The sequence below is a fragment of the Neophocaena asiaeorientalis genome, unplaced genomic scaffold (genome assembly GCF_003031525.2).
Source record: "Neophocaena asiaeorientalis asiaeorientalis breed wild unplaced genomic scaffold, Neophocaena_asiaeorientalis_V1.1 scaffold82, whole genome shotgun sequence".
In the NCBI taxonomy this organism is placed as follows: Eukaryota; Metazoa; Chordata; class Mammalia; order Artiodactyla; family Phocoenidae; genus Neophocaena; species Neophocaena asiaeorientalis.
Window position 1 is genome coordinate 8,332,415 of NW_020173068.1, and position 23,547 is coordinate 8,355,961.

The 23,547-nt window shown below is 50.7% G+C and overlaps 2 protein-coding genes across 14 annotated transcripts in view; one reads left to right on the plus strand and one right to left on the minus strand.

Annotated features, from left to right (window-relative positions):
- The first annotated feature begins 6,175 nt into the window (after positions 1-6,175).
- Positions 6,176-20,302, plus strand: TLDC2 (TBC/LysM-associated domain containing 2). Of its 7 annotated transcripts, XM_024743148.1 has the most exons (8): positions 6,176-7,846; positions 9,597-9,706; positions 11,218-11,385; positions 12,036-12,188; positions 12,383-12,478; positions 13,916-14,051; positions 16,069-16,142; positions 17,217-20,302. In XM_024743148.1, the coding sequence occupies exons 2-8, from the start codon at positions 9,674-9,676 to the stop codon at positions 17,694-17,696; spliced, it is 1,140 nt and encodes a 379-aa protein (XP_024598916.1). In that variant the 5' UTR covers positions 6,176-7,846; positions 9,597-9,673; the 3' UTR covers positions 17,697-20,302. The 7 variants fall into 7 exon arrangements, with proteins under 7 accessions (XP_024598916.1, XP_024598918.1, XP_024598913.1 ...); XM_024743150.1 differs by lacking the exon at positions 9,597-9,706 and having other exon boundaries at positions 6,179-7,846; XM_024743145.1 differs by lacking the exon at positions 6,176-7,846 and having other exon boundaries at positions 7,853-9,706.
- Positions 12,615-23,547, minus strand: part of SAMHD1 (SAM and HD domain containing deoxynucleoside triphosphate triphosphohydrolase 1) — a 65,621-nt gene continuing 54,688 nt past the window's right edge. For 3 of the 7 annotated variants that reach the window (XM_024743144.1, XM_024743143.1, XM_024743138.1), the window contains one exon: positions 18,393-20,527. In XM_024743144.1, the coding sequence (XP_024598912.1) occupies positions 20,393-20,527 (135 nt within the window). In that variant the 3' untranslated portion in view covers positions 18,393-20,392. Of the gene's footprint in view, positions 12,751-12,979; positions 13,084-15,153; positions 15,243-15,793; positions 15,859-16,036; positions 16,229-16,284; positions 16,656-18,392; positions 20,528-21,209; positions 22,393-23,547 lie in introns of those variants that run through there. The other 4 variants (XR_003003011.1, XM_024743139.1, XM_024743141.1 and 1 more) reach the window with 4 other exon arrangements.

The window sequence follows — 23,547 nt, forward strand, 5'->3', positions numbered from 1 at the left end:
CTGCGAAGCAACAGCGACCCCCTCGAGGGTCAGGCGGGCCGGGGCCGCTGTGGCCCGGACTCCCTTCCCCTCCGCTCCGCCGCCGCCCCCTCCCCTGCTGGCCTGGAGAACGCACCCGGCGGAGGCGCCCCTGCTCCCCTCGTCCGCGCAGGGGTCGCGCGAGCGGCGAGAGGGGGGACTCCTAGGTAGAGGCCGGGTGGACCTCAGATGGCGGGAGCCAGCATCCATATACACGCCGAACACCTCGCCCCTCGAGGCTGTGCAGAGCGTGCGCGAACTCCGCCCCCCTGAACCTCGCAGAGCAAGACCGATTATCCCAATGTACAGATGGGTAAACTGAAGCCAAGGGAAGACAGGCGATCAGCCCACGGTTAGCGGCAGAACCGGGATGGAAGCCAGACCTCGCGCCTCCAGGGCGTGCTCCGCATCTTCTGGCTTGGCTTCCCTCTCACAGTCGTGGGGAGCGTCGGGCCCTGGGTGCATGCCCGGCTCTGCACGCCGTGAGCGACTTGTGATCCCAGGCATACTCCCTCCTCCCCTGACCCCGGTCTGAGGTTCTGCGGGGCTAAAATGGAGGCGACCCGTTCTCAGGAGTCAGACCAGCGCATGCTTTGGGAATAGGTTTTGGCTCCCGTGGGGGCTGGTCCGAGCTGGACACGGTTGCCCTGATCCCCACACGTCCCCCACAGGAACAACTCCGGATAACCCCGGAGCCCCGGCTCTTGTGGGTGTCGTTTCTTTCCTTCCAGAACTGTGCTCCTGTGTTGTTGATTTTCCCTTGTGTCTGTCACGCCTTCCCCGCCCCCGCTCCTCGCTGCTACTTCCCATCGCCACCGAGCAGCAGCTGGGCAGAGCCACTTGAAGTCCTTTGGCTGCCCGGCAGGCAGGCGCTCACTCTCCGGGTAGCACCCCCTGGCGGGCTTAGGGGGCAAGGCTGGTGTTTACCGGTCTGCAGCCTCTTCTTCCTCCCTCTATTCCCCTTCCTTTCCTTTTCCTCCTCCTTCTCCCCCTTTCCTCCTTCCGTTTCTATTTCTCTCTTTCCCTCCTCTTCCTCTTCCCCCAAACCTGTTGCTTCACCTCCTCCTGCCCTTGACACACAGCTGGCCCCGGTCCACTGTTTCTGTGCCACCTGCCCCGCAGCGGTGAATACACCCTTGGGGTATGCCCTCTCCCAGTGAGGCACGGCTTCATCCCCATCTAGGTGTGTCTAGGTGTGTAAGTGCCCCCTCTATCCTCGGATCCTTCCTCTGGGTGCCCCCCACGGAGCCAGGTAAGGAACAGGGCCACTCAGCAGGTTCTCTGCAAACACTTCTTCAGGGGCATTTCCACCCCCATCCTGGCAAGGCACCTGCTCCCCTGCCCCCACTAACTGTCCACTCACCCAGTCCTCAGGCACCAGGCGGGACCCTGAGGGACACAGTGGTGGACTTGTCAATGGTGAGTTCCTGACCTCATGGAGCACACAGTAAAGGGAGGAGATGAGCCACAATAGACTCACCACAAACAGGGTGGCATGGCATTTCACAGGGGCAAGGGCCAGGGTAAGCCCTCCTGCTTCCCGGGCCTCAGAAGACGCCACTTAGTTTAGTCTGATGTAACAGATGACAGGGTCCTTCTAGCTCTGATGTCCCCGTTTCTTGTAGACTGGTTCTGGCCTGGCACAGAGAGATGCTGTGTGGCTCTCGGAAATTGTTTACCCTCTCTGAACTTCAGTTTCTCCATCTATGCAGAACGTGGGCTTGGAGATGTTGGATGGTGGGAATCCCAGCAGGGGATGTGCTACATAGAGCAGGCTGCTCAGCCACTCCTGACACACCCATGGCCACACCAGCGGTGGCCTGGATCTCCCCATGTGGGCCTGGGCCCGAGTCCTGGCTCTACCACAAACCCTGACTGGGTCCCAACACTCAAGGCTGAGCAGGGGGCTGATGACCCTTCCTGCTTTGAAGGTCTTCGGATTTGGGGAGCCATGAATCTACATTGCAGCCCCAGAAGAGCCCGGGGAGCAGCAAGGCCCTGGTGGGGAGGGGCCCAGGGGTTGGGTCAAGGTGAGGCTCTGGACTCAGGTCAGTCCAGGGCAACAGCGAAAGGAGTAAGACTAGCCAGGGGCCCAGAATTGGCTCCACACAGGCGGGGAGGCCACCTGGGTTTTCCTGAGCCCTGGGCACTCATGCCAGGCTGTGTGCTCAACGCTCCAGCAGAGGATCTCAGAAAGGGTAGGAACTTCTTGTGGCTGATTATATTTTCCAAAGATAGGCTCAGCAATATATAGCTCATCCCAATTATTCTTTTTTACAGTGTGGCATTGACACTCTTCCAGTTGAGTGACGTGGTCTATGTTCCCTCTCCTTGAACCTGAGCAGACGTTTGTGACTGCCTCAACCAATAGAGAATGGCAGAAGCGACAGTGTGAAGCTAGGTCATAAAAGGCAATATGGCTCTTACAGCTCAGTTTCTCTCTGCCCTCTGTTTCTCTGTGTCTCTCAGTCTCTGTCTCACTGTCTCTCTCTCAATCCACTCTCCCTTGGGACGCAGCCACCATGTTGGGAGTAAACCCAGGCCTCATGCAGAGGCCACGTGAAGGTGCTCCAGCCAACAACTCCAGCTCCGGTCCCCGCTAAGCCCCGGACATGTGAGAGAAGGAACTTTCATATGATTCAGCCCCTAGCCTTGGAGCTGCCCCAGCTGATGCCAAGTGGAGCAGAAATGAGCTGTCCCAAACTGCAAAATATTGTTGTTCTAAGCCACTAATTTAGGGGGTAGTTTGTTACGCAGCAATGGATAACTGGAATGCTTGTTCAAGGTCATACAGCTTGGAAGTGGCAGGGCTGGGGTTGATTGGAACCCAGGGCCATCCAGCTTCAGAGCCTGTTGTGCTGCACTGTTGGGTGGTGTCCAGCTCAGGCACACAGCGTGTGCCATGTGAAGCTCTACTCCAGAAGGCATGAAGCGTTAAATGATTGTAAGAATTATATATCAGATTGTACAAAATGAAGATGCTGATCACCCAGCGGAAAAACAGTTTATGTTCTCCCATGCAAGGGGCTAAACTGACCAACATGATGGAAACTGAATGGAGAGTAAATCCTAGAAGGCTCCAAAGAGGAGGTGATTTAAAAAAAAAATAAAGGTTATATTCCTTATACAAACCACTGGCTGAAGGAGAATTAGAAGAATTAGTAGGGAAACCTGCCTTTGTTGTTGTTGTTGTTTTTGGCCGTACCACGTGGCATGCGGGAAGGATCTTAGTTCCCTGACCAGGGTTTGAACCCATGCCCTCTGCAGTGGAAGCATGGATTCTTAACCACTGGGCCACCAGGGAAGTCCCAGAACCTGCTTTAAATAGGGTAGTCAGGGAGGCCTCTCTTAGGAGGTGACCTTTAAACTGAGTTATTCAAAGAGCCAGAATAAGATAATTCCAGGCAGAGAGAACAGCAAGGGCGAAGCCTGAAGGAGGAACAAGCTTGATAGATGTTCAAGGAAGTAAGAAGGTCAGAATGACTGGCACTTGATGGGTGATAGAGGAAGGACAAAACAGAGCAGGACTGGACAGCGGGAGCCTCAGCAGCCCTGGGCAGGGCTTTATTGTTTGTTTGTTTTTAAAATATCTTTTATATATTTAAATTTTTGTTTATTTTTGGCTCCATTGAGGTTTCGTTGCTGTGCAGCTTTCTCTAGTTGCAGTAAACGGGGGCTACTCTTCGTTGTAGCGTGCGGGCTTCTCATTGCGGTGGCTTCTCCTCTTGCGGAGCACGGGATCTAGGTGTGCAGGCTTCAGTAGTTGTGGCACACGGGCTCAGTAGTTGTGGCTCGTGGGCTCTAGAGCACAGGCTCAGTAGTTGTGGCACACGGGCTTAGTTGCTCTGTGGCATGTGGGATCTTCCTGGACCAGGGCTCGAACCCATGTCCCCTGCATTGGCAGGCAGATTCTTAACCACTGTGCCACCAGGGAAGCCCGGGGACAAGTGACGAGTGACAAGCCACCGGGGACTTTGGAGTAAGCAGGGGTGAGATGTAATCTAATTTGTGTTTTAAATAGATCACTCTAGCTGATGGCAAGAAGATGCTAGAAGATGGGTAAAGGGCCTATTGAACCAGCCTCTGAGAGGTAACGGTGGCTTGGATGAGGGTGGAGGCAGTGGAGAGGGAAGAAGAGGGGTAGTTTTGAGATCTGTTCTGGAGCTTTGAAGAGTTAGACACCCTTGGTTGGAGGTGAGGAATCAGAGAAATGAAGTCAAGTTCAACTCCCAGGTTACTGGCTTTCGTTACAGGATGAGTGACAGTGTCATTTAACAAGACAGGGAAAACAGCTTAAACGTGGTCGGGGGTAGAGAGACCAGGTTTAGAGGGGGAAATGGAGAGTTCTTTCTGGACCCTATCAGTTTGAGATGTCTGTGGAGACATCCAAGTCATATAGGCAAGAGACCTATGAGTGTGGAGCCCAGGGTAGCAGTTAGTCCGGAGTCATGAAGAGTCATCCGCATTTAGACAATATTTAAATCCATGAGACCAGATAGGGTCACATAGAGAAAGGGTCTACAGAGAGAAGAAAAACCAGGAAGTTAAGAATTCCTGGTTCTACAAAATTGGGTCATTTGTAGAGACATGGATGGACCTAGAGCCTGTCATACAGAGTGAAGTAAGTCAGAAAGAGAAAAACAAATATTGTATCTTAACACATATATGTGGGATCTAGAAAAATGGTACAGATGAACCGGTTTGCAAGGCAGAAATAGAGACACAGATGTAGAGAACAAATGTATGGACACCAAGTGGGGAAAGCAGGCAGGGGGGTGGTGGTGGGATGAATTGGGAGATTGGGATTGACATATATACACTAATATGTATAAAATAGGTAACTAATAAGAACCTGCTGTATAATAAAATAAAATAAAATATTGAAAATAAATAAAATAAAATAAAGAATTTCTGGTTCTATCACAGATACAGAGAACAAACTAGTGGTTACCAGTGGGGAGAGTGAAGGAGGGAGGGGCAACATAGGGGTAGGGGAGTATGGGGTACAAACTATTCTGTATAAAATAAGCTACAAGGACATATTGTACAATACAGGGAATATAGCCAATTGTTTTTTTTTTTTTTGCGGTACGTGGGCCTCTCACTGCTGTGGCCTCTCCCGTTGCGGAGCACAGGCTCTGGACGCGCAGGCTCAGCGGCCATGGCTCACGGGCCCAGCCGCTCCGCTATAGCCAATATTTTACAATAGCTATAAATGGAGTATAACCTTTAAAAATTGTGAATCATTATTCTGTACACCTGTAACTTATATAATGTTGTAATCAAGTATACTTCAATTTAAAAAATAAAATAAAATTTAAAAATTAAAAAAAAAAAAGATTGATAGTTGTTACCTCTAGAAGTGGATGAGATTGGGAGAGGACAGATGAAGAGGGCCTTTAATAATTGCTCCCAAAACATCTATCATGAATTGTTTGAATCTTATTAAATAAAACTGTATCCATGTATTATTTCTTCCATAAAGTAGAAAATTGAAAAAAAAAAAGGTGGGGGGGAATTCCTGGTTCTAGAAAGTGGTTAAGAGAGGAGAAGCCAGCCACAAAAGACAGAGAGGGAGTGGCCGATGAGGGCGGAGGGAAATGAAGACAGCGTGTTGTCTGGGAGAATCGCTCTGTCAAGCGGCATAGGAGCTGAAGGAAGATGAGAGCAGTGTCTCCTTCCTAGGGCGACACGGAAGCTGCTGGGGACCTTGCAAGAGCAGGCGTGGTAGGGACAGATGCCAAAGGCAGGGGGTTGAAGAGCGAAGAAGAGGTAGAGGTGGAGTGTAGGGAGAAGAGGATAGAGCAGTCGTGGCGGGGACAGTTGTGTCGAGAGGGGCAGGCGAGAGATGGGTGAGGCTGAGAGAAGCCGGGCAGGAGAAGCGGAGCGCGACAGAGCCAGGGAGGCCCAGGGGACTGGCTTTTGAAAGCAGCAGGTGCCCTTCCTCCGTTGTCCTGGAGGGAAGGCGGAAGAGATGGGTGAGATGCAGGTGGGTCTGTCGGGAAGGTGAGGGAGTGACTGATGGCTTCTGTTTTCTCGGTGAAGAATAAAGTTGCCGGCTAAGCGAGCAGCCGAAGGAGTGGAGCTTGTGTGAGGAGGGCAAAGACCGTCTGTCACAGCGATCAGAGAAGAAATCAGACCTCTCAGGATGTGTGAAGGGGTGTGTCATGCACCCATCCGAGGGTCAGAGTGAAGCCAGTCGACTCAGCAAAGCACAGAGCTGAAACTGTGCCGCCTATCCAGTTTTATATCCAGCTTTTTTCACTTTACAGAGTAGCAGAAGCATTTCCCCATGCATTTATGAACTCTTGGCAAACATCACTTTTAATACTTAGAAATAATCCACAGAGGGGATATTCCATGGGTCGCTTAAACTTTTCCCCTTTTACTGGACATGGAAATTGTTTCCTGGCTCTGACTGTTGCAATTCTCAGAGAGGCGGCCTGTGGTCTGGTGGAGAAAGGACAAGACAGGCTGCAAGGCAGAGCTGGGACATTCAACACGCTGGTGCCTAGAATCTCATCGTGGAAGCTTTTTAGGGGCAACTGGCTTTCCTGCCAGGTCACATTCCTAGACTTGAGGATGAAGAATGGGACAGCAAGGCACATCTCACTGGCCTCCCAAAGTGCCCAAAGGTTCGGGAATTGAGTGTGGAGGAAATAGATTTGAGAGAGGGGCCCTGAGAAAAGGGAAGGCCAGACGTGTGACCCCCGAGCTGTTGACAGTTCAAACACATATAGCAACAGCCATGTTTGAGGTAGCAACAGGGCTCCTCACTTGCATGTTTTCCCCATAACACAAGTCCTTTTGGTATCCCACCTTCCCGGAGCGGGCATTGCCCCAGGAGACCTGGTCATGGGGAGAGGATCTGGGGACCCGAGTCTTTTCCACCAAGGCCAGCAGGAGGGTGTCTCTTTCAGACCTGTGAAGCTGGAGTGAGCCACCCGAGAGAGTGGGCTTACCCACCCAACACGCTGGGGGACCCTTGGTGGGCATATTTTTTCAGGAGTTCCTGCCCTGGCTGGAGGCCGCTTGTTCTGGGACTGGCTGAAGCCCCTTCCAAATTTGAGGTTCTGTGTTTCAACAACAGCATTCACTGAAGCCCCACCATGAGCCAGGGATAGAGAAGTACCCCACTGACAGTGTGCCTACTGTATGCCAGACGCTGGGGCTTCCTGGACATGACCTCACCCCATGGCACGACAGGCCAATGAGGAAAGAATCAGCACCCCGTGTGAGAGTGGGAAACCAGCAAGGCTGCCTCTTCTCACCTCCCCGTCCCGGGCCTCCCCTGCAGCACACGGTGATTGGCGGGGACCCCACGGAAGGACCCTTTCCTGGACACTTGCACCCCTTAAGGAAGCGCCTTATGTGATGGGCTTCAGGCACCACGTGGCACCTAGTAGCTGTGGGTGAGAGGCTCCAGGTTAGAGACAAGGAGCTGAGTAAACTCCACCTCTTTGGGCTGGTGGTGGCAGAACTGGGGGCCTGAGGTGACAAGGTCTTGTTTGTGGGATTTGAGTTTCTGATGAACGACAATGACTGCCAGGCCTTTCCAGCTGGAACCGGAGCAGGCTCGGGGCCAAGGCCTGCCACCCTCTGGGCAGGTATAAGAGCTGGGAAGAGGGCTGGAGCCCGGCTGGGGCAGAGGTGCCAGCTGCCCGCTGGGGGACCAGGGTGCAGAGCTAAAACTGCTTTGTACAGACCGCCAGGTGGACAGGGTCAGTTCTGGAAGTGGCCCCTTCTCTGTGGGATCCAGCAGGTGCACTAGGGAAGCCATCGGGCTGGACAGGCTGGAGGAGGTCACCTGAGGCTGAGACTCGGCAGGGTGAGTACATTCTTCCACGGTTCCTGCCTTTCCCTTCTCCACTGAGCTACTCACCCCTGCAAGTGACTGAGTGACTGTCTGCCCCAGAGGTGCCCGGGTGGAGACTGAATGGCTATTTGTCCGGGACTTGAGCCCTGAATCTCGCAAAGGGGCAATGTCGGGGGATAGCCATAGCACTGTCATTTGTTCAGTGCTCAACAAACACCAGGAACTGTGAACAGGATGACGGAGGTCTGGCTCAGCATCCTTGTTCTTCAGGCATTATCTTCATTTACTCTTACCACAGCCCCATCAGGTAGATAGGTATTAGTAGTTTACAGGTAGGGAGACTGAAGCACAAAGATGTTAAGTAACTTGCCCAACGTCACGCAGCAAGGAAGTGGCAAAAACCGGGATTTAAACTCCCTGACTCCAGAGTCTGTGCTCTTAATGACTGTGTTACCCTATCATGTGGCTGTGGTTAGTCCCTTCCACTTTCTGAGCGGCAGTTTCCTTATCTGCAGTTTAAGGGTGTAAAGCGTGATGATCAGAACGATATTGTCCTGAGATTCCGGAAGGATATCTGGACATGGGTCAGCCTTAAGCACTGGGAAGCCCTGTTGGAACATTTATCAATAATGTGTGAATGGGGACTGGCCTGGTAGTCCAGTGGTTGGGACTCCGTGCTTCCCTGTTTCGATCCCTGGTCGGGGAACTAAGATCCCACATGCTGCGTGGTGTGTGGGGAATAAAAAAAAAAAAAAGAATATGGGGATGCCCTTTGATCCATTATTCAACTTTTGAAATTTATCATAAAGGATCTCATCAGATTTATGAATAAGGAGGTTCATTACAGTTTTGCTTATAATCACAGAAAATTAGAAGCAAACAAAATGTCAGACATTTGAGAAATGATGTACATCCTGTGATGAAATAATAAGCAGCCATTACAAATCATGTGTTCAAAGGGTACTGAATGTAACTGGAAATTTTTCATTTGTTAAGTTTGAAAAAGCACTTTATAAAATGATACACAGTATGATGTATTTATAAATGTGTGTATATACTTATATATGAAATAAATATAAAAGATGGGAAAAAATACCCTTGGGGTTGAGAGTTTATCTCTGAGAGGTGGAATTATGAATATTTTTGTATTTTTCTTTATTCTTTTCTAAATTCCTCAAATTTTCTATAGTAAACATGTATTGCTTTTTTAATTAGAAAAATGACTTTTTTTGTTTTCAATATCTGTTCTTGTGGTCTAGCTTGGCCCCTTTCAAGCTTTGAGAGGAAACTGAATTGCAGGCTGTCAGTCTTGTGAGGGCCTCTGAAATAATCTGGTCTCAGAGAAACCAGAGGGGAAACAGTGTAATATGTTACACGTGGGGAAACATGTAACAGTGCTACAATGTTACATGTGGGGAAACCCAGGGGTGCAAGGGACCTGTGCAAGGTCATACAGGGAAGCAGAGGCCCCAGACCCCCAGTCTGGGGGCTCAGGCATCTGCCCAAAGGCTACAGTCCATGGGCCAGGCTGCCAGAAGGGCAAGGAGGTAGAAGGGAATCACAGCTAGAATCTACGGCTAATGTGTTAATTGCTAACTACAAGTGCAGCCTTGAATGCCCAGCGTAGCTGACCTCACAGACCCACCCAGTGACATACTGGTCCGGGAATGACAGGTGAATGACAGATGAGAGGGAGCAAAGGGTAGGCGGATGGGCGTGGAGCCAGCCGGGTGTGCCCCAGGTTTCTCCCTCTCATCTTTAGGCCTCACCAAGCGGTGCTGCCTCCCTCAGCACGGCTGGGGGCTCGCTTACTGCCCTCAGCTGGGCTCGGACAGAAGAATGAAAGGTCTCCGCTGGCGTTACACTCGGCTGGTAAGGGGCCAGCTTGGGCTGGGGGTTGGTCAGGAAAGGCGGGGAAGAGGGGGTCTGGGCCAGGATTGGATACAGGCTGGTGTCTCCCTTCCAAGCCCCTCCTCAGCTGGCCCAGGGTTCAGAGCAAGGACTCAGGAACCTGGGGCCTTAGCGCCCAGCCCCATGGTCCCAAGACCCTCACGAAGCACAGACCACTGTCTCCATCCCTTCCTCCCTGGAGTGGGTGCCAGATGGAGCTCTATCCAGAAGCCCGCACAGCTAGGACGCCCTCCCTAGGCCTGAACCTGGAGAATAGGAAAGCAGTTTCCTGTCCTTCTCTCCTTCTCGAGGAAGTCTGTCTTTTTTTTTTTTTCCTTTTAATGGAGTACCCCCTGCTGGTTTACGGACTCTCAACCACTGCGCCACCAGGGAAGCCCGGCAGGTGGATTCTTAACCACTGCGCCAGCAGGGAAGTCCTTGAGGAAGTCTCTCCTGATGAAAAGCCCCGAAGTCATTGTGTGCAGGTGTGCATACACACACACACACACACACACACACACACACTCTGGTACAGAGTGGGAGCTCAGTGGAGTGAATGAATGACTGAGTGAATGAAGACACCACCATACATGCCCACTGACACACACATATATTTACACAATCCCAACTCACACTCACAAACACATTGACAGGTAACACACGAAGTTGCACTCAACACCTTCTCACACTGATTTGCCTACACAACTCTATTTTAAGCCAACACACCACACACATTCACACAGACAAATGTGCATTTTATATGAATCTGTGAACCTGCACGCTGTCTCACCTATGACTACATGCGTCGTTTCACTGGCCGAAAGGGCCTTCTTTCTTCCTTTGTAAAATGGGCGTAGTAAGAAGCACATTCTCGGGAGTTCCCTGGCACTCCAGTGGCTGGGACTCGGCGCTCTCACTGCCGCGGCCAGGGTTCAATCCCTGGTCGGGGAAATGAGATCCCACAAGCCACAGAGTATGTGGCCAAAAGGAAGAAAAAGCAGCACATTTTTCTTAGAATTCTTGGGAAAATTCAGAGAGATCACGCACAGCAGGCATTTCACACAGGCCCAGTCACGTGTGTGCTGTATATCGTATACGTCAGCCACTACTGTTGTTATTATTATTATCGTTATTTCATGTACAAAGGCACAGCTGCGGCTCCCAGAGCTGGGCTGTCATCTGCCCTTCTCTCCTGCCCACAAGCTTAGAACGCAATCCCTGGCATCCACTCCGGATCCAGAGAAACCAGGCAGACAAACCGCAGGGCCCACGGCCACATCGGATGGGCATGGCTGGCAGGGGCCAGGGAGGGAGCTGGCTGGAGGCGGGGGCGGGGCCTGGTCTGTCGCTGACGCTTGCTTCCTCTGGCTGCGCTCGTGGCTGCAGGGGCCTGGGCCGGGGCGATGAGGTGGCCGGGGCTCTCAGGCTCTGGACATGTGGAAGCTGGTGTCTCCTTGTCCCTCCACTCACCAGGCCTCTTTGTGTCTCCACAGCCCAGCCAGGTGGAGGACGCTCTGTCTGGGGAGGAGGGTGAGGAAAAGGAGGAGGAGACAGCCCCAGCCCCAGCTCGTGCTCCGGAAGATCCAGTGGAGCCCCAGCTGGCAGAAGCCAGCCAGGTTCTGGGAGCCTCGGAGATGAGGCAGGTTCGGGCACAGTCCATGGTACAAAGATTTCAGCCCTGAGCCTGAGGGTCCCACCCTCCTGCCCCACCCCAGACAGGCCCAAGGACACCCAGGGTCACTCCTGCTCTGTCCTCTGCTCACTGTGTCACCTTGGGCAAATCACTTCTCCTCTCTGGGCTTTTCTTCCTTTCTTGTAAAATGATCCAGTAATCCTAGCACCGCCTTCTTCCCTGGGCCAGGAGGTTAAGGATATAGTGAACTAATCTAGTCCTTGGGAATTGATGCCAAAGCTGGGGTGGGGGTGGGAGGATGAGATGGGGGGATTAGGAGGAAGGGTTCAGCGTCTCATCTATTCTCTGGCTGCTGGGGGCCAAGGTGACCCCTCTGACCTGGGTTCAAATCCTGGCTCTGCCACTTACTCCCCATGTGGGCTTCAGGCATGTTGCTTCACCTCCCTGAGCCTCAGCTGCCTCATCTATAAAATGGGAATACTAATCCCTCTCTCTGAGGGTTCCTGCTAATTGGCGTGAAAGTCCCCTGGAAACAGTACAGTACTCTGTAACCTGAAAAGCACCATGCTTGGGTGAGTGGTGGCTGTTCAACCTCAGTCCTCCTGGGACACGAAGGATACGGGGCGAGGAGGGTGGGAGGACCGGGAACCCTTACTCACCTCCAGTTCTGTCCCTTAGATCAGCCTCCACCTCCCCCCGAGAGTCGCTGGACACTCCTGGAGTCTGGCCTTTTGCACGTCGAGGGACGGCTTCAGTCTGCGGAGCCTGTACAGGCAGATGGAGGGCCACAGCGGGCCGGTGCTGCTGGTGTTGAGGGACCAGGATGGCCAGGTGAGCCGTGCTGGGAGTGTTAGTGGAAGGGATGCATGTCGATGGGCCCCCGAGGGCCTCTCTATCCCCCAGCTCTGCCCCAGGCTCCCCAGGAGCCTCTCTAGGACGGGCCTATGTTACCAAGCCTGAAGGGTGGTGCTGCCAGTGGACCTCCAGCTCCCTTCCAGCGGCAAACTGCAAACTCTTCTTTCCAGATGTTTGGGGCCTTCTCCTCCTCGGCTATTCGACTCAGCAAAGGCTTCTACGGTACTGGCGAGACGTTCCTCTTCTCCTTCTCTCCACAGCTGAAGGTGATGTTCTTAACCTTCCAGGCGGGGAGCGGGATCCATGGCAGGACAAAGAACCCGGGGTCCCAGTGGCCCCCAGCTCCATCCCCCGTGCTGGGTGCCTGGTGTCCTTCCATCTTTTCACAGAGGGAGTACAGCAGGGCAGTGGCAGGCTGAGCATCCCCCTTCATTTAAAAAGTGCTCAGTTCCTGGCAACCACTGACTGGCTTGAGAGGAGGTGTGTCGCTCAGCAGATACAGGCTGGAAAGACAAAACTGGTCCAAGTGCAGGTAGCCCTGTGGGTGTGGGGGTAGGAAGATGAAGACAGACATGCCCAGTGGCTTATATTTTCTTAGGCAGTGTCGGGTAAGGCCATCAGCTAAGGGTGAGGATGGAGAGGAGGGTGTGAAGGTTGAGGGGAGAGGAGGTATGGAAGGAGTAGAAAGGGAAGCTGCTGGAGAAACAGAAGGGCAGCTAGGCAGGGCTGACTGGAGGTCTGAGACTGCGAATGCAAAGGCCACTTACTTCGGTGTGTGCTCTTCTCTAGCAAAATTCAGCTCCTCAGGTTCAAGCACGGAGAGCGCGATGGGAGGGTTCAACCACGACTGGGGTTTTGCCAAGCTGCTTTACTAGAGGGAGACAGGGAAAAGGGAGTTGAATGGAGTGGAAACACAAAATAGACGAAGCACTAGTTTCAGGTGCATTGGTTTGCCATTAGAAACCCCTGTCCCATGCACAGAGCAAGACACCTACAGATACATGCAACAACATAGGCATTTGGTTGCATGACAAGGAGATCACAAGCTTGGACTGACTGCCTTGCCGAAGGCAAAACACACCATATCTGCTGTGTTGCCTCCATCGCCAGCCTGGAAATCTTATCAGGGAAGAGGAGAGGGGACAGTTGTTTACAGTAAACCCATGCTGGATATTAGTCCCCGCCGCTGGCCTTCCAGGGTTCACCTATTAGAATCCTCAAGTTGTACAAGGTTCCTCCTACTGCTCCGACAGTTCCTTGGCAGAATCCTTTGCTGGTTCCTCCTCATCTCCCCAACCTTTTAACATCATGGGGTCCTCAAGCTCAGGTTTTAGTTGTCATCTCTTCTCTGACTATCCTCTTTTCCTTCGAGGTCTCGTCCATTCTCACAGCTTTCCATGCCATCCAGGTGCTGATGGCCTCTCCCCTGGACTCCACACTCACATACATCCAACCATTACCCAGTGTCTCCAGTTGGATCTAAATGGCGTTTCAAGTCTCACACGTTCAAAGCTGAGCTCCTGACTTTCTCCCAGAAAATCGGTTCCCCCTGACATCTTCCCTGACAAAGTTAACGGCACCTCTATCTTTTCTGCCGTCGAGACCAAAAATTTTGGAGCCCTTCTTAACGCCTCTTTCACACCCTACATCTGAGCTGTCAGTGAATCCTGATGGCTCTTCCTTCTCTTTCTATCGCTATCCAGAATCCACCACTTCTCACCATGTCCTTTGCTGTCACCCTGGTTCAAGCCACCATCACTACTTGCCTGTGTTCCTGCTATAGCCTCCTAATGCTTCCACCTTCAGTCATCACAGTACCTGGAGTGAGCCTTTTAAAAGGTAAGTCAGGGCACGTCACTCCTGGGCTCCAAGCTGCCGATGGCTTCCTTTCTCCCTCAGAGAAAAGCCAAAGTCTTTACAATAACCTACAAGTCCCTACGTCTCTTGGCCTCTCTCTGATGTCATTTCCTGCTACTTTCCCTCTCCTGCACTCTGCTGTAGCCACACAGACCTGTCGGTTTGTTCTTAAACAGGCAGGCCTGTTCCTACCTCAGGGCCTTTGCACACACTGCTCTACCTAGTGTGCCCTCCACAGGATCTCCATGTGGGTCGGTTCTCACTTCCTCCAGGATGCTGCTCAGATGTCACCCTCTCGGCAAGGCCCTCCCTGGCCGCCTGCTTTAAATTTGTAACACTCCAGCCCCTAGAAATTCTTATTGCCCTTCTCTACTTCTTTCCCCTTAGCTTTTGTCGCCACCTAATATACCATTTATTTTACCGATTTACCCGCCTCCTGCCGCTAGAGTGGGAATTCCAGGAGGCAGGAATTTTTGCCTGTTATGTTTGCTGTTCTCTCCAGTGACTAAACAGTGCCTGGTGCTAAGTGCCAAAAAAATTCTTCAAAGGAACTTATGATTGTTTTCAGGGGATCACTATAGTCTTCCCGGGATACTGTTATGGAATCTCATCCTTTCAAAAATTGGTTAATTTTTGCCCATCTTTGGTCTTCTGGCACCTCTTGTGTTCTGCATGAATTCCCAGCCGTTCCTTCACTGCTCTTCCAAGAAGCACCATGAACGTGGCCTTAATTTTTTCTGCAGCAAACTTTATCTTCCTCCTTCAAGTCTGAAGGTCATGTTCCTTGAGGAAAGTGGAGGAGGAGCTGAATGGTTCTGTCTTCTCGTGGCCACTTGTTAATATTATCTCACCTGTTCTGAGCCCAGGGCTTATCTTTTATTGGTCTCTTTTCTTGCTTGACACCCTTTGGTTGCTCAGAGCATTTTGGGCAATAATTACAGGCAATAATATGCTATACTTTTGCAGCCTTTTAAAAATCTTTTTATTAGCTAAATTGACCCTTGAATAATTTGTTTATTCAACAAACATCTATACCATGTCTCAGGAATACTGCCGGAATCAAGGCAGCCGTCACAGAGCTTACCTGTTAGCTGGGCAGGCAGTGGCATATTGCCACATGGACAGGGCCTGGGAGGAAGGGCTACTTTCAATTCCTCTGGGATGACATTTGGGCTGAAAGATGAGAAGTGGGCCATTTGAGGATCTGGGGGAAGAGCATCCTGGGCAGAGGGGTCAGCAAGCATGAAGACCCTAGAGCAGCAATAGCTTCAGGTGTCCCAGGGACAGAAGGGCCAGGGGAGATGAAGTGCAGTTGTTAAGGGGGAAAAGAGGTAGGAGAGAAAATCGGGGGCACAGCAGGCTGGGCTTTCGGCTGTTGTAAGCGGTTGGATTTTATTTCCAGGGCCGTTGGAGGGCTTTAGCAGAGGAGGGCTAATAACCCATTGGATTTTGAATAGTTCACTGACCGCAGCGCAGACATGGGCTCTGGGCAGGAGACAGTGGAAGCTGAGACCCATTAGGAGGCTGTGATCCAGGGAGGAGTGACTGGCGGGGACGGATGGGACAGAAATGGTGGTAGTCAGGGTGTCTCTTTGGGGTGGGGCCCACAACACTTGCTGAAGAACTGGGTGTGAGGCAGCACTGGGGAGTGTGCAGGCTTGATGTTGCCTCCAGCGAGGGGAGGAAACAGTTAGTAAGGGTAGAATCAGGGCCCCGCTCCTGACCTGGACTTTCCGCCTCCTCTCTCCAGCTTTGGACGCAGGAAGCCTCAGAGAGTTCTGGTCTATTCCTAGAACAGAAGGGCATTGGGGCTGTGGGAATTCAGACTGGAGGGCAAGAGGAGATGAACTCGAGGGAGACTGGAGCCCAGAGTAGTTCCTGCGCCTTCGTTGGGGCCTGGAGGTTCTGTTTCCTCCATAACACTGCCGCCCAGTGGTGTAGAGTCAAAGTGCAAGGGCAGGACTCACCCAGTGACCGCAGGTTTCTCCTATCATCACAGGTCTTCAAGTGGACAGGAAACAACTCTTTCTTCCTGAAAGGAGACTTGGATTCACTGATGATGGGCTGTGGCAGGTGCGTGTCTCAGTCCTCCCCGAGTCTCGAGTGTCGGGGTGGTCTGTGCTCGGATCCCTTCTCCCGTCCGGAAATGCTGAGCTAGGCTGCCCCAGACAAGATGGGGAGGCTGCTGGTTAACCTTCAAGCCTCTCCCTTCAGCAGCTCCTGCGGCCTGCTCAGTCCACTAGCCAACCCCCTAAACCCTGCTCTAAGTCAATATTGAGAGGAGAGGGTGGCGTGAACTCTCCCCCGAAGTGTTACGCTGGTGACAGCTTAGGCTGAATTTATGTGTAACTTTGGAAACAGCATTCCCTATGGTTGGATGAAGCTAGATTCAAGGGATGGGCAAGCCTCAGGTTTACCTGTCAGCTCCATGACTGTAGGCACACAACTCACTGGAGGAAGGCAGGCATCTGCCTGGAACCCGGCATGCGTGCGTGCGTGCGTGCGTGTGTACGCGCGCGCGCGCCTCTTGGGGGTGGGAGATGGAGTGCATTAGGAAGACAAGGTTAGTCTCGCCTCTGGTATGACCTGCAAGTTCAGACAGAATAACTCTTATCCTGAGGGTACAGATGAAAGCATTGCTTGCTTAGTACCAGGCAAGTTCTTTGCTCTCCCAACTTCCTGAAAAAGCCTCCACTGAGAGGCAGATCGACACAGAACGCACCAGCCATGGCTGATTTGCAGTAAGCCACTTCCCAGCTCCAGCCTAGGTTTGCTGCAAACGAGGGGATTAGAATGGATGCCCTCTGACGTGTTTTGGGCTCAGACTCCACGCTTGCGCGAGTCCCTCCTTTGGTTAAGCATTGCCATCTTTAACGTTCTGAATGTTCTAAAACTGGATTGTGGTGATGGTTGCACCACTGCATATATTTATCAAAATCATTGAACTGTGAAAAAAACAAAAAACGCTCCAAACCCTGTGGGGAACAACATGCGAGCCCCTAACAATCAGGATAAATTGGTTTAAGGGGAGCTGAGACAAAGGTGAAGTGAGGCTGCGGTCGCGGTGTAGCCAAGCACCGCAGGTGCAGGTCCGAAAGGTGTCAGCACCCAGGAGGGAGCGATGCCAAGACTCTCCTCTCTCTTTAGTGGCCACTTTGGGCTGTGGTTGGATGGAGACTTGTATCACGGGGGGAGCCACCCCTGTGCAACCTTCAACAACGAGGTGCTGGCCCGGCAGGAGCAGTTCTGCATCAAGGAGCTAGAGGCCTGGGTCCTGAGCTGATGCCCCGGTGGGCAGCTTCCTGGGGCAACAGGGGCTTGGATCTGCCCCCGGATGCTGACGAGGCCTCCGTCACCCTGGGCAGTCCATTCTGTCCGAAACACAGATGGCGAAGTGTCCCAGTGTGGACTGTGGCTCTGAGCCAGCCTCCTGTCGCCAGAGGACCAAGACAGGCATGGGCACAGCCCATGTTCTCCTGGAGAGGGGACTTTGAAGGAGTGAAAGCACTTATACCTCACCCGAGCAGCACAAAGTCCCTCAGGAAAATGATCTTTTTAGAGAGTATACAGTTAATACATGTTTATTGTAGAAAAACCAGAAGATATAAAAGAATTAAAGTTGCCTAAAATTCAACCACCCCCCAGAACACTAACATTTCATGTATATCCTTCCAGACAATTTTCCAAGGAGATATATATATATATATCTTACAAAATGGGATTCTACTCTATATGTGTTGGACATTATTCTAACTTAAAGAATATTGTCAAGCCACAGACACCAGGACTCAACCAGTGAAATTAATAAAGACTCCAGTAGCATCCTTCTTTTCCCAGAACATTGAGGGCTTTCTGTCTGCCACCAGTGTGCCACCGGGTGCTTGCAAATCTCTTCTTATTTAATTCCACGAGGAAAATATGAAAGCAGCAAATGAACAATATGCGTATTTGGGTAAAGAATTTGAAATTCTGTAGATGGGAACCTCAGGGAGGTTAAAAAGGAGGAAGGATATGTTTTCTGGCAAAACAGGAGCTCAGAAAAACTAAAAAAAAAAGAAATCCATATACCTCCCCATGCTAGTGCCTGTCTCCTTCCAGAAGATTCTTTATCAGGCCATTACTTGCCATTCCTGAATGAGGAAAACCAAGTAACATAAGCCCTGTTAATATTATCCCCTCTCGAAGACCCAATACAGTGCTGAGGCATAAAGAAACATCTGGGCGCATTCCTAGACCAAACACAGTTCTTTTGCACAAAAGGGTCAAAACTGGGCACACAAGTGTGAGAGAAAGTCGTCAAGGAAGACACGGTTGGTTTCAAGATAGAGATACATTCATGAGGTTTTATTGCAGCTGTTCCCCTCATCCAGATGAAGTAACCAGCCACTTGAACCTGCAGTTCTATTTACATTCTCAATGTGACCATGCGCAGCAACTCCAGAGGCCAAGCTGTTAAAGTCTCCGTTTTTACACAAATAGTGAAGATGTTTCTTAAGAAAAGTTTAACCTTGTCAGTGGCGCATGGTTCCCATAATTAAAACAGTTGCAAAGAGCATAAAGTGCAGCTGCCTGGTATGTAACAAAAGATGCAAACAAAACAGATTCAAGTTGTTTCTCAGAGAGCACAACGATACAACACTGAGACCACGAAACTGCAGAGTAAAACAATGATTTAAAGGCAGGAGGTGCAAAAATAAAACAATCTTGGCAGAGAAACATTACATTCTTGACCTTGGGTCCGGGCACATGGAGTCTGGGACGGATGCTTCTCCCTGCTGAACATTTCAGAGGCACCTTGGTTAAAAAGGACATGACCCAGCACCACGGACCACTTTCCTTGTGCTTCTATGAGCCCATGTGTGACCACATCCCCACCACACAGCACCGTGGTGGGAGAGGAGAAGGGTTCTAACTACTCCATGAATTAGGGTCAACTCTTTATCTACTGAGGGATGGGGGAGGGGTGATAGTGCACAACGGCAGACATTCCAAATACCTGTCACCCTAGTGTCTACAGCAGAGAGCCTGGTTATACAGTGGAAGGTGCAGCACTCCTAAGGCCCTGGGGATAATCCGCTGGCCTGTGGTCTGAGTTCCTCCCCACTCCCTCTTGCTCTTGCCCAGGGCCAGGGCTGGCTCCCCAGGCCCAGGCTGCCAGGGAGTGTCAGGCTTTTGTAAGGGAGCGTCGAAGCACAAGATGTTAGGGGCTCATGACTACACTCCCCACTGCCCTGCCTCTAGCAGCCACCAGCTTTGGCTCTAACTCCAGACTTTGCTCTTGGTGAATTTCTGTAGCACTGGGGATGTGCATATGGGAGGAGAGCCCTCAGTTCAGGAGCGTTGCTCAACCACAGTGGTGTAGAGACACAGAGTGGAACCTGGAGTTCACTGGGCAATCACTTCATCTCTGCACGGGCAGCTACCAGCAAAAATGAAGTCCCAGCTCTGAGGAGCCCTGAGGATGGACGGTTCCTGTCACGACCTCTGATCAGCACCCAAGCAAGATGCAGAGAGCAGGTGGGAGGGAAGCTGCCTTCTCCAGGCTGGGCAATGGCAGAACCCTCAGGGCTCGGGCAGTGAGCACTCAGGAAAGAAACCAACACGGGCTAGAGCCACAGCTGACCCAGAGAACAGCTTGGTTTGGGGGATCCCTCTGCCACTGGGGCTAGGGGTCTCCTATAAGGTAGTTTTATGCCCCACTTCAGAGGAGGCCAGAGCCCTCAGATCTTTTCAGCAAATCAATCAGGCCTGTCATCAAAACGCTGGAGCCCCTCCTGGCCCTCATCTACTGTTGATCCCACATGGCAGCTTACACGGGGCTAAAAGGGTGAGGGTAGGTGCCTTTCACTAATATTCCAGTCACTCAAGGAGAGCTCTCTTCAAATCTGGGGTGATGAGCGCCTCCTCAGGGGCGCAGGATTTTACGTTTTGTTTTTAACTGTGGCTGTTCGTGACAATCCCAAATGCAAATTCCAGTGTGCACCTTTGTCTAATTTCCAAATTTTTTAAAAAACAATCATATGTCCTAAGAGTTCAAAGTACATAAAAGACCGGTTATTCTAAGAAAACAGGCTGCTAAAGAAGAAAGGCTTTGATTAATATTAAAAATAGGCAAGGCAGTGCTTTCCATAGCTCATGTAATAAAGTTTGCCTAATACCTGTTCCTCTAAATAGAAATGACTTAGCATGTGCGTACATTCAAAATATAAAATAAAAAGCACTAGTTGTCAATACATTTGTAGAACTCTGTAATCAAATTCCCTTAATTAATTGTGTTGGGGGGAGGACGGAGACGCTTTTTGTAAACAACTGATTGCAGACATTCACACTGAGTCATCTGGAAAAAGCTGGGCTTTGAATTTGGATGCTTCTCGGGTGTGAGCTGGACTCTGGGCTGAATGTGTGTAATTCCACTCCAATTTTCGAGGTGTTATAAGTGGAGCTACAATATCACCATCCTGTCAAAGAGAGAGAAACTAGAAATAGAGCAAAGCCAGTTTTCATGGTTTTAAGCGAAGGCCTCAGGTACACATATCTTTGTCCTGCAGACAGATTGCTTCTGGACAGACTTACTCTTGGGAAACCCCAGATTGTATATATGCTCAGTGTGTGGGCTGAATTAGAAACACCACGGTCCTAGCAAGGGAAGAGCCCTCAGAGCAAAAGCCACCAGACCTATTCTTTTCACATGGCTAGGTTTTACGGCCCTCTCCCTTCACACACTTCCACGGAACACACTCTGTCCTGGTTTTCCAGGAGAAAGAGGGCCTGCACTGGACCCCTGCTCCTCTCTTTCCTAGTCTCCCCTGTAATAAACGTCCCCGGTCTGTAAGACGGCAAAGGGGGGAAGGACAGCATGCGCCTGCAGAACTTGAGCTTTGCTCCACAATCAAGCCTATAACTTTGGCCCCATCAGCACTGACTCCACCCAAAACAAGGGATGGTGTCAAAGTGAAGTGACACTACGACTTGAAAACAAAGAGTGTGAGAAGCTAGGCCCTCTAACACCTGACTCTATCCTGAATCGTTCTTGAACTTGTGGATGGATTCTCAAGGTTATATGAGGGTACAGGATCTGTGAGAGCCTTTATTGCACTAGGAAGAGAACGCTTGTGATAGAATATCGTGGCCTTCACTTGCCTACTTGCTCTCAGATCCACTCTTCGCCTCCCTCTGCTGTGCTGTGTAACAGGAGCTGCTCTTGTGAACTACGTTTCCCAGCTTCCGTGTCTACTGGCCTCCAGTCAGGTTTGGCCGATGGGAGGCACTGGTGGGAGGCTGGAAGAGAGGGGGGCAGAGAAGCCAGGGTGTCTCTCCCCTAACCCCTCTGGCTGGGTACAGTGGCTGTGATTCTGCTGTGGTTCTAGCTTCTGCAGGTGGCCCAGCACCTGGACTCCCACCTCCTACCCTAGAGGTGGCAGCAGCTCCCTCCTGTTGTCTCACTGTCCTGTTTGCCCATTCAGCTCTTCTAAAGCTTTCGGATCTCCTGCCCCGTATCACATTTCTTCTGCTGACCTATGCTGGATCCGACTTGATAGAGCTATTATTAAAAGCAGCTACACTATTGCCATGACACTCATATTCGGAAGACCCGTACCTCAAGTCAACATGATTTGTTTTCAAACTCGTCTCTATTTCTACCAAACATCCTTATCTCTACCCGTTCTAATTTCAACTCTAGTGAATTTTATGAACGCCGACTTGACTATGTCACTTTCCTGCTTACACACCCCAGTGGCTCCCACTGCTCTGGTGCTCCTGGCTTACAGCACTGTGCACAGTGCCCCGCCCCCATCCCTAAATGCACCCTGTTCTCTCTCACCTTCCGGCCTCCCCCCCCACCCCCCTTTACCCAGCTGACTCCTCACCCATTCTTCAGGTCTCAGATTCCAAGTCCCTCTTTAAATAAGCCTTCCCCAACCAACCAGACTTAAACCCGGCTCCTTTTTGCTCCTCAAAGACTGTCCACACTGCCCCCGACCCCAAAGCACTTACCACACCATTGTGACTGTTATTTACTCATGTGTCTGTTATCCCCAAATAGAGTGAAACCTGTGGGAACTGTCTCAGGTACCGTTCCATCCCTGGCCCCTAACATAGGGCCTGGTGAAAACACTCATTCCCTGACTGAATGTATCTGGATTTAAGGTCACTATCACCACATGGCTGAACTTGAATAGCCTCTTGTCTCTCTGCTTCCAGTCTCTCCACGTTCCAATCCATCTGCTGCTAGAGTTTTCCTTCTTCATCAGGGGTTTAGTCTCCTTAGGAGCTACAGTACATAGACAGACATACTTCCTTATTTCCACTGGTCTCACTCTAGCTGGAGACAAAACCCAGAAGTAAATATTACAGCAGCATGGTAAGTCTTGAATACTCTGCCCACTGTACATAACAGTAAATCTTTCTTAGCTGATTACCCACGCTTCTCCACAATCCAGCCGACTCTTCTGTTTCCATCACCTCAACAATAAGACTTTGAGGCCCCCAAACACACCCAACTTGTTCCAGTTTCATTTTTGTGTAGCTCCCATTTCTCTCTGCTACTCATCCAAACACAATCCAGCCTTCTGGATGTAGTAGAATCCTCCCTCCTGCCTAAGACTTTTCTTTCTTCCTTTTTTTTTTTTTTTAACATCTTTATTGGAGTATAATTGCTTTACAATGGCGTTAGTTTCTGCTTTATAACAAACTGAATCAGCTATACGTATACATATATCCCCATATCTCCTCACTCTTGCGTCTCCCTCCCACCCCTATCCCATCCCTCTAGGTGGTCACAAAGCACCGAGCTGATCTCCCTGTGCTATGCGGCTGCTTCCCACTAGCTGTCTATTTTACATTTCGTAGTGTATATATGTCCATGCCACTCTCTCACTTCATCCCAGCTTACCCTTCCCCCTCCCCATGTCCTCAAGTCCATTCTCTACATCTGTGTCTTTATTCCTGTCCTGCCCCTAGGTTCTGAAGAACCTTTTTTTTTTTTTTAAGATTCCATATATATGTGTTAGCATACGGTATTTGTTTTTCTCTTTCTGACTTACTTCACTCTGTATGACAGACTCTAGGTCCATCCACCTCACTACAAATAACTCAATTTCGTTTCTTTTTATGGCTGAGTAATATTGCATTGTATATATGTGCCACATCTTCTTTATCCATTCATCTGTCAGTGGACACTTAGGTTGCTTCCATGTCCTGGCTATTGTAAATAGTGCTGCAGTGAACATTGTGGTACATGACTCTTTTTGAATTATGGTTTTCTCAGGGTATATGCCGAGTAGTGGGATTGCTGGCTCGTATGGTAGTTCTATTTTTAGTTTTTTAGGAACCTCCATAGTGGCTGCATCAATTTACAGTCCCACCAACAGTGCAGGAGGGTTCCCTTTTCTCCACACCCTCTCCAGCATTTATTGTTTGTAGCTTTTTTGATGATGGCCATTCTGACTGGTGTCAGGTGATACCTCATTGTAGTTTT

Coding starts and splice junctions, on each gene's coding strand:
- TLDC2 (XM_024743145.1), top strand. CDS start 9,545: ATGGGCGTGGAGCCAGCCGGGTGTGCCCCAGGTTTCTCCCTCTCATCT. Junction 11,386..12,035: donor AGGTTCGGGCACAGTCCATG/GTACAAAGATTT, acceptor TCTGTCCCTTAG/ATCAGCCTCCACCTCCCCCC. Junction 16,143..17,216: donor CTGATGATGGGCTGTGGCAG/GTGCGTGTCTCA, acceptor CTCTCTCTTTAG/TGGCCACTTTGGGCTGTGGT.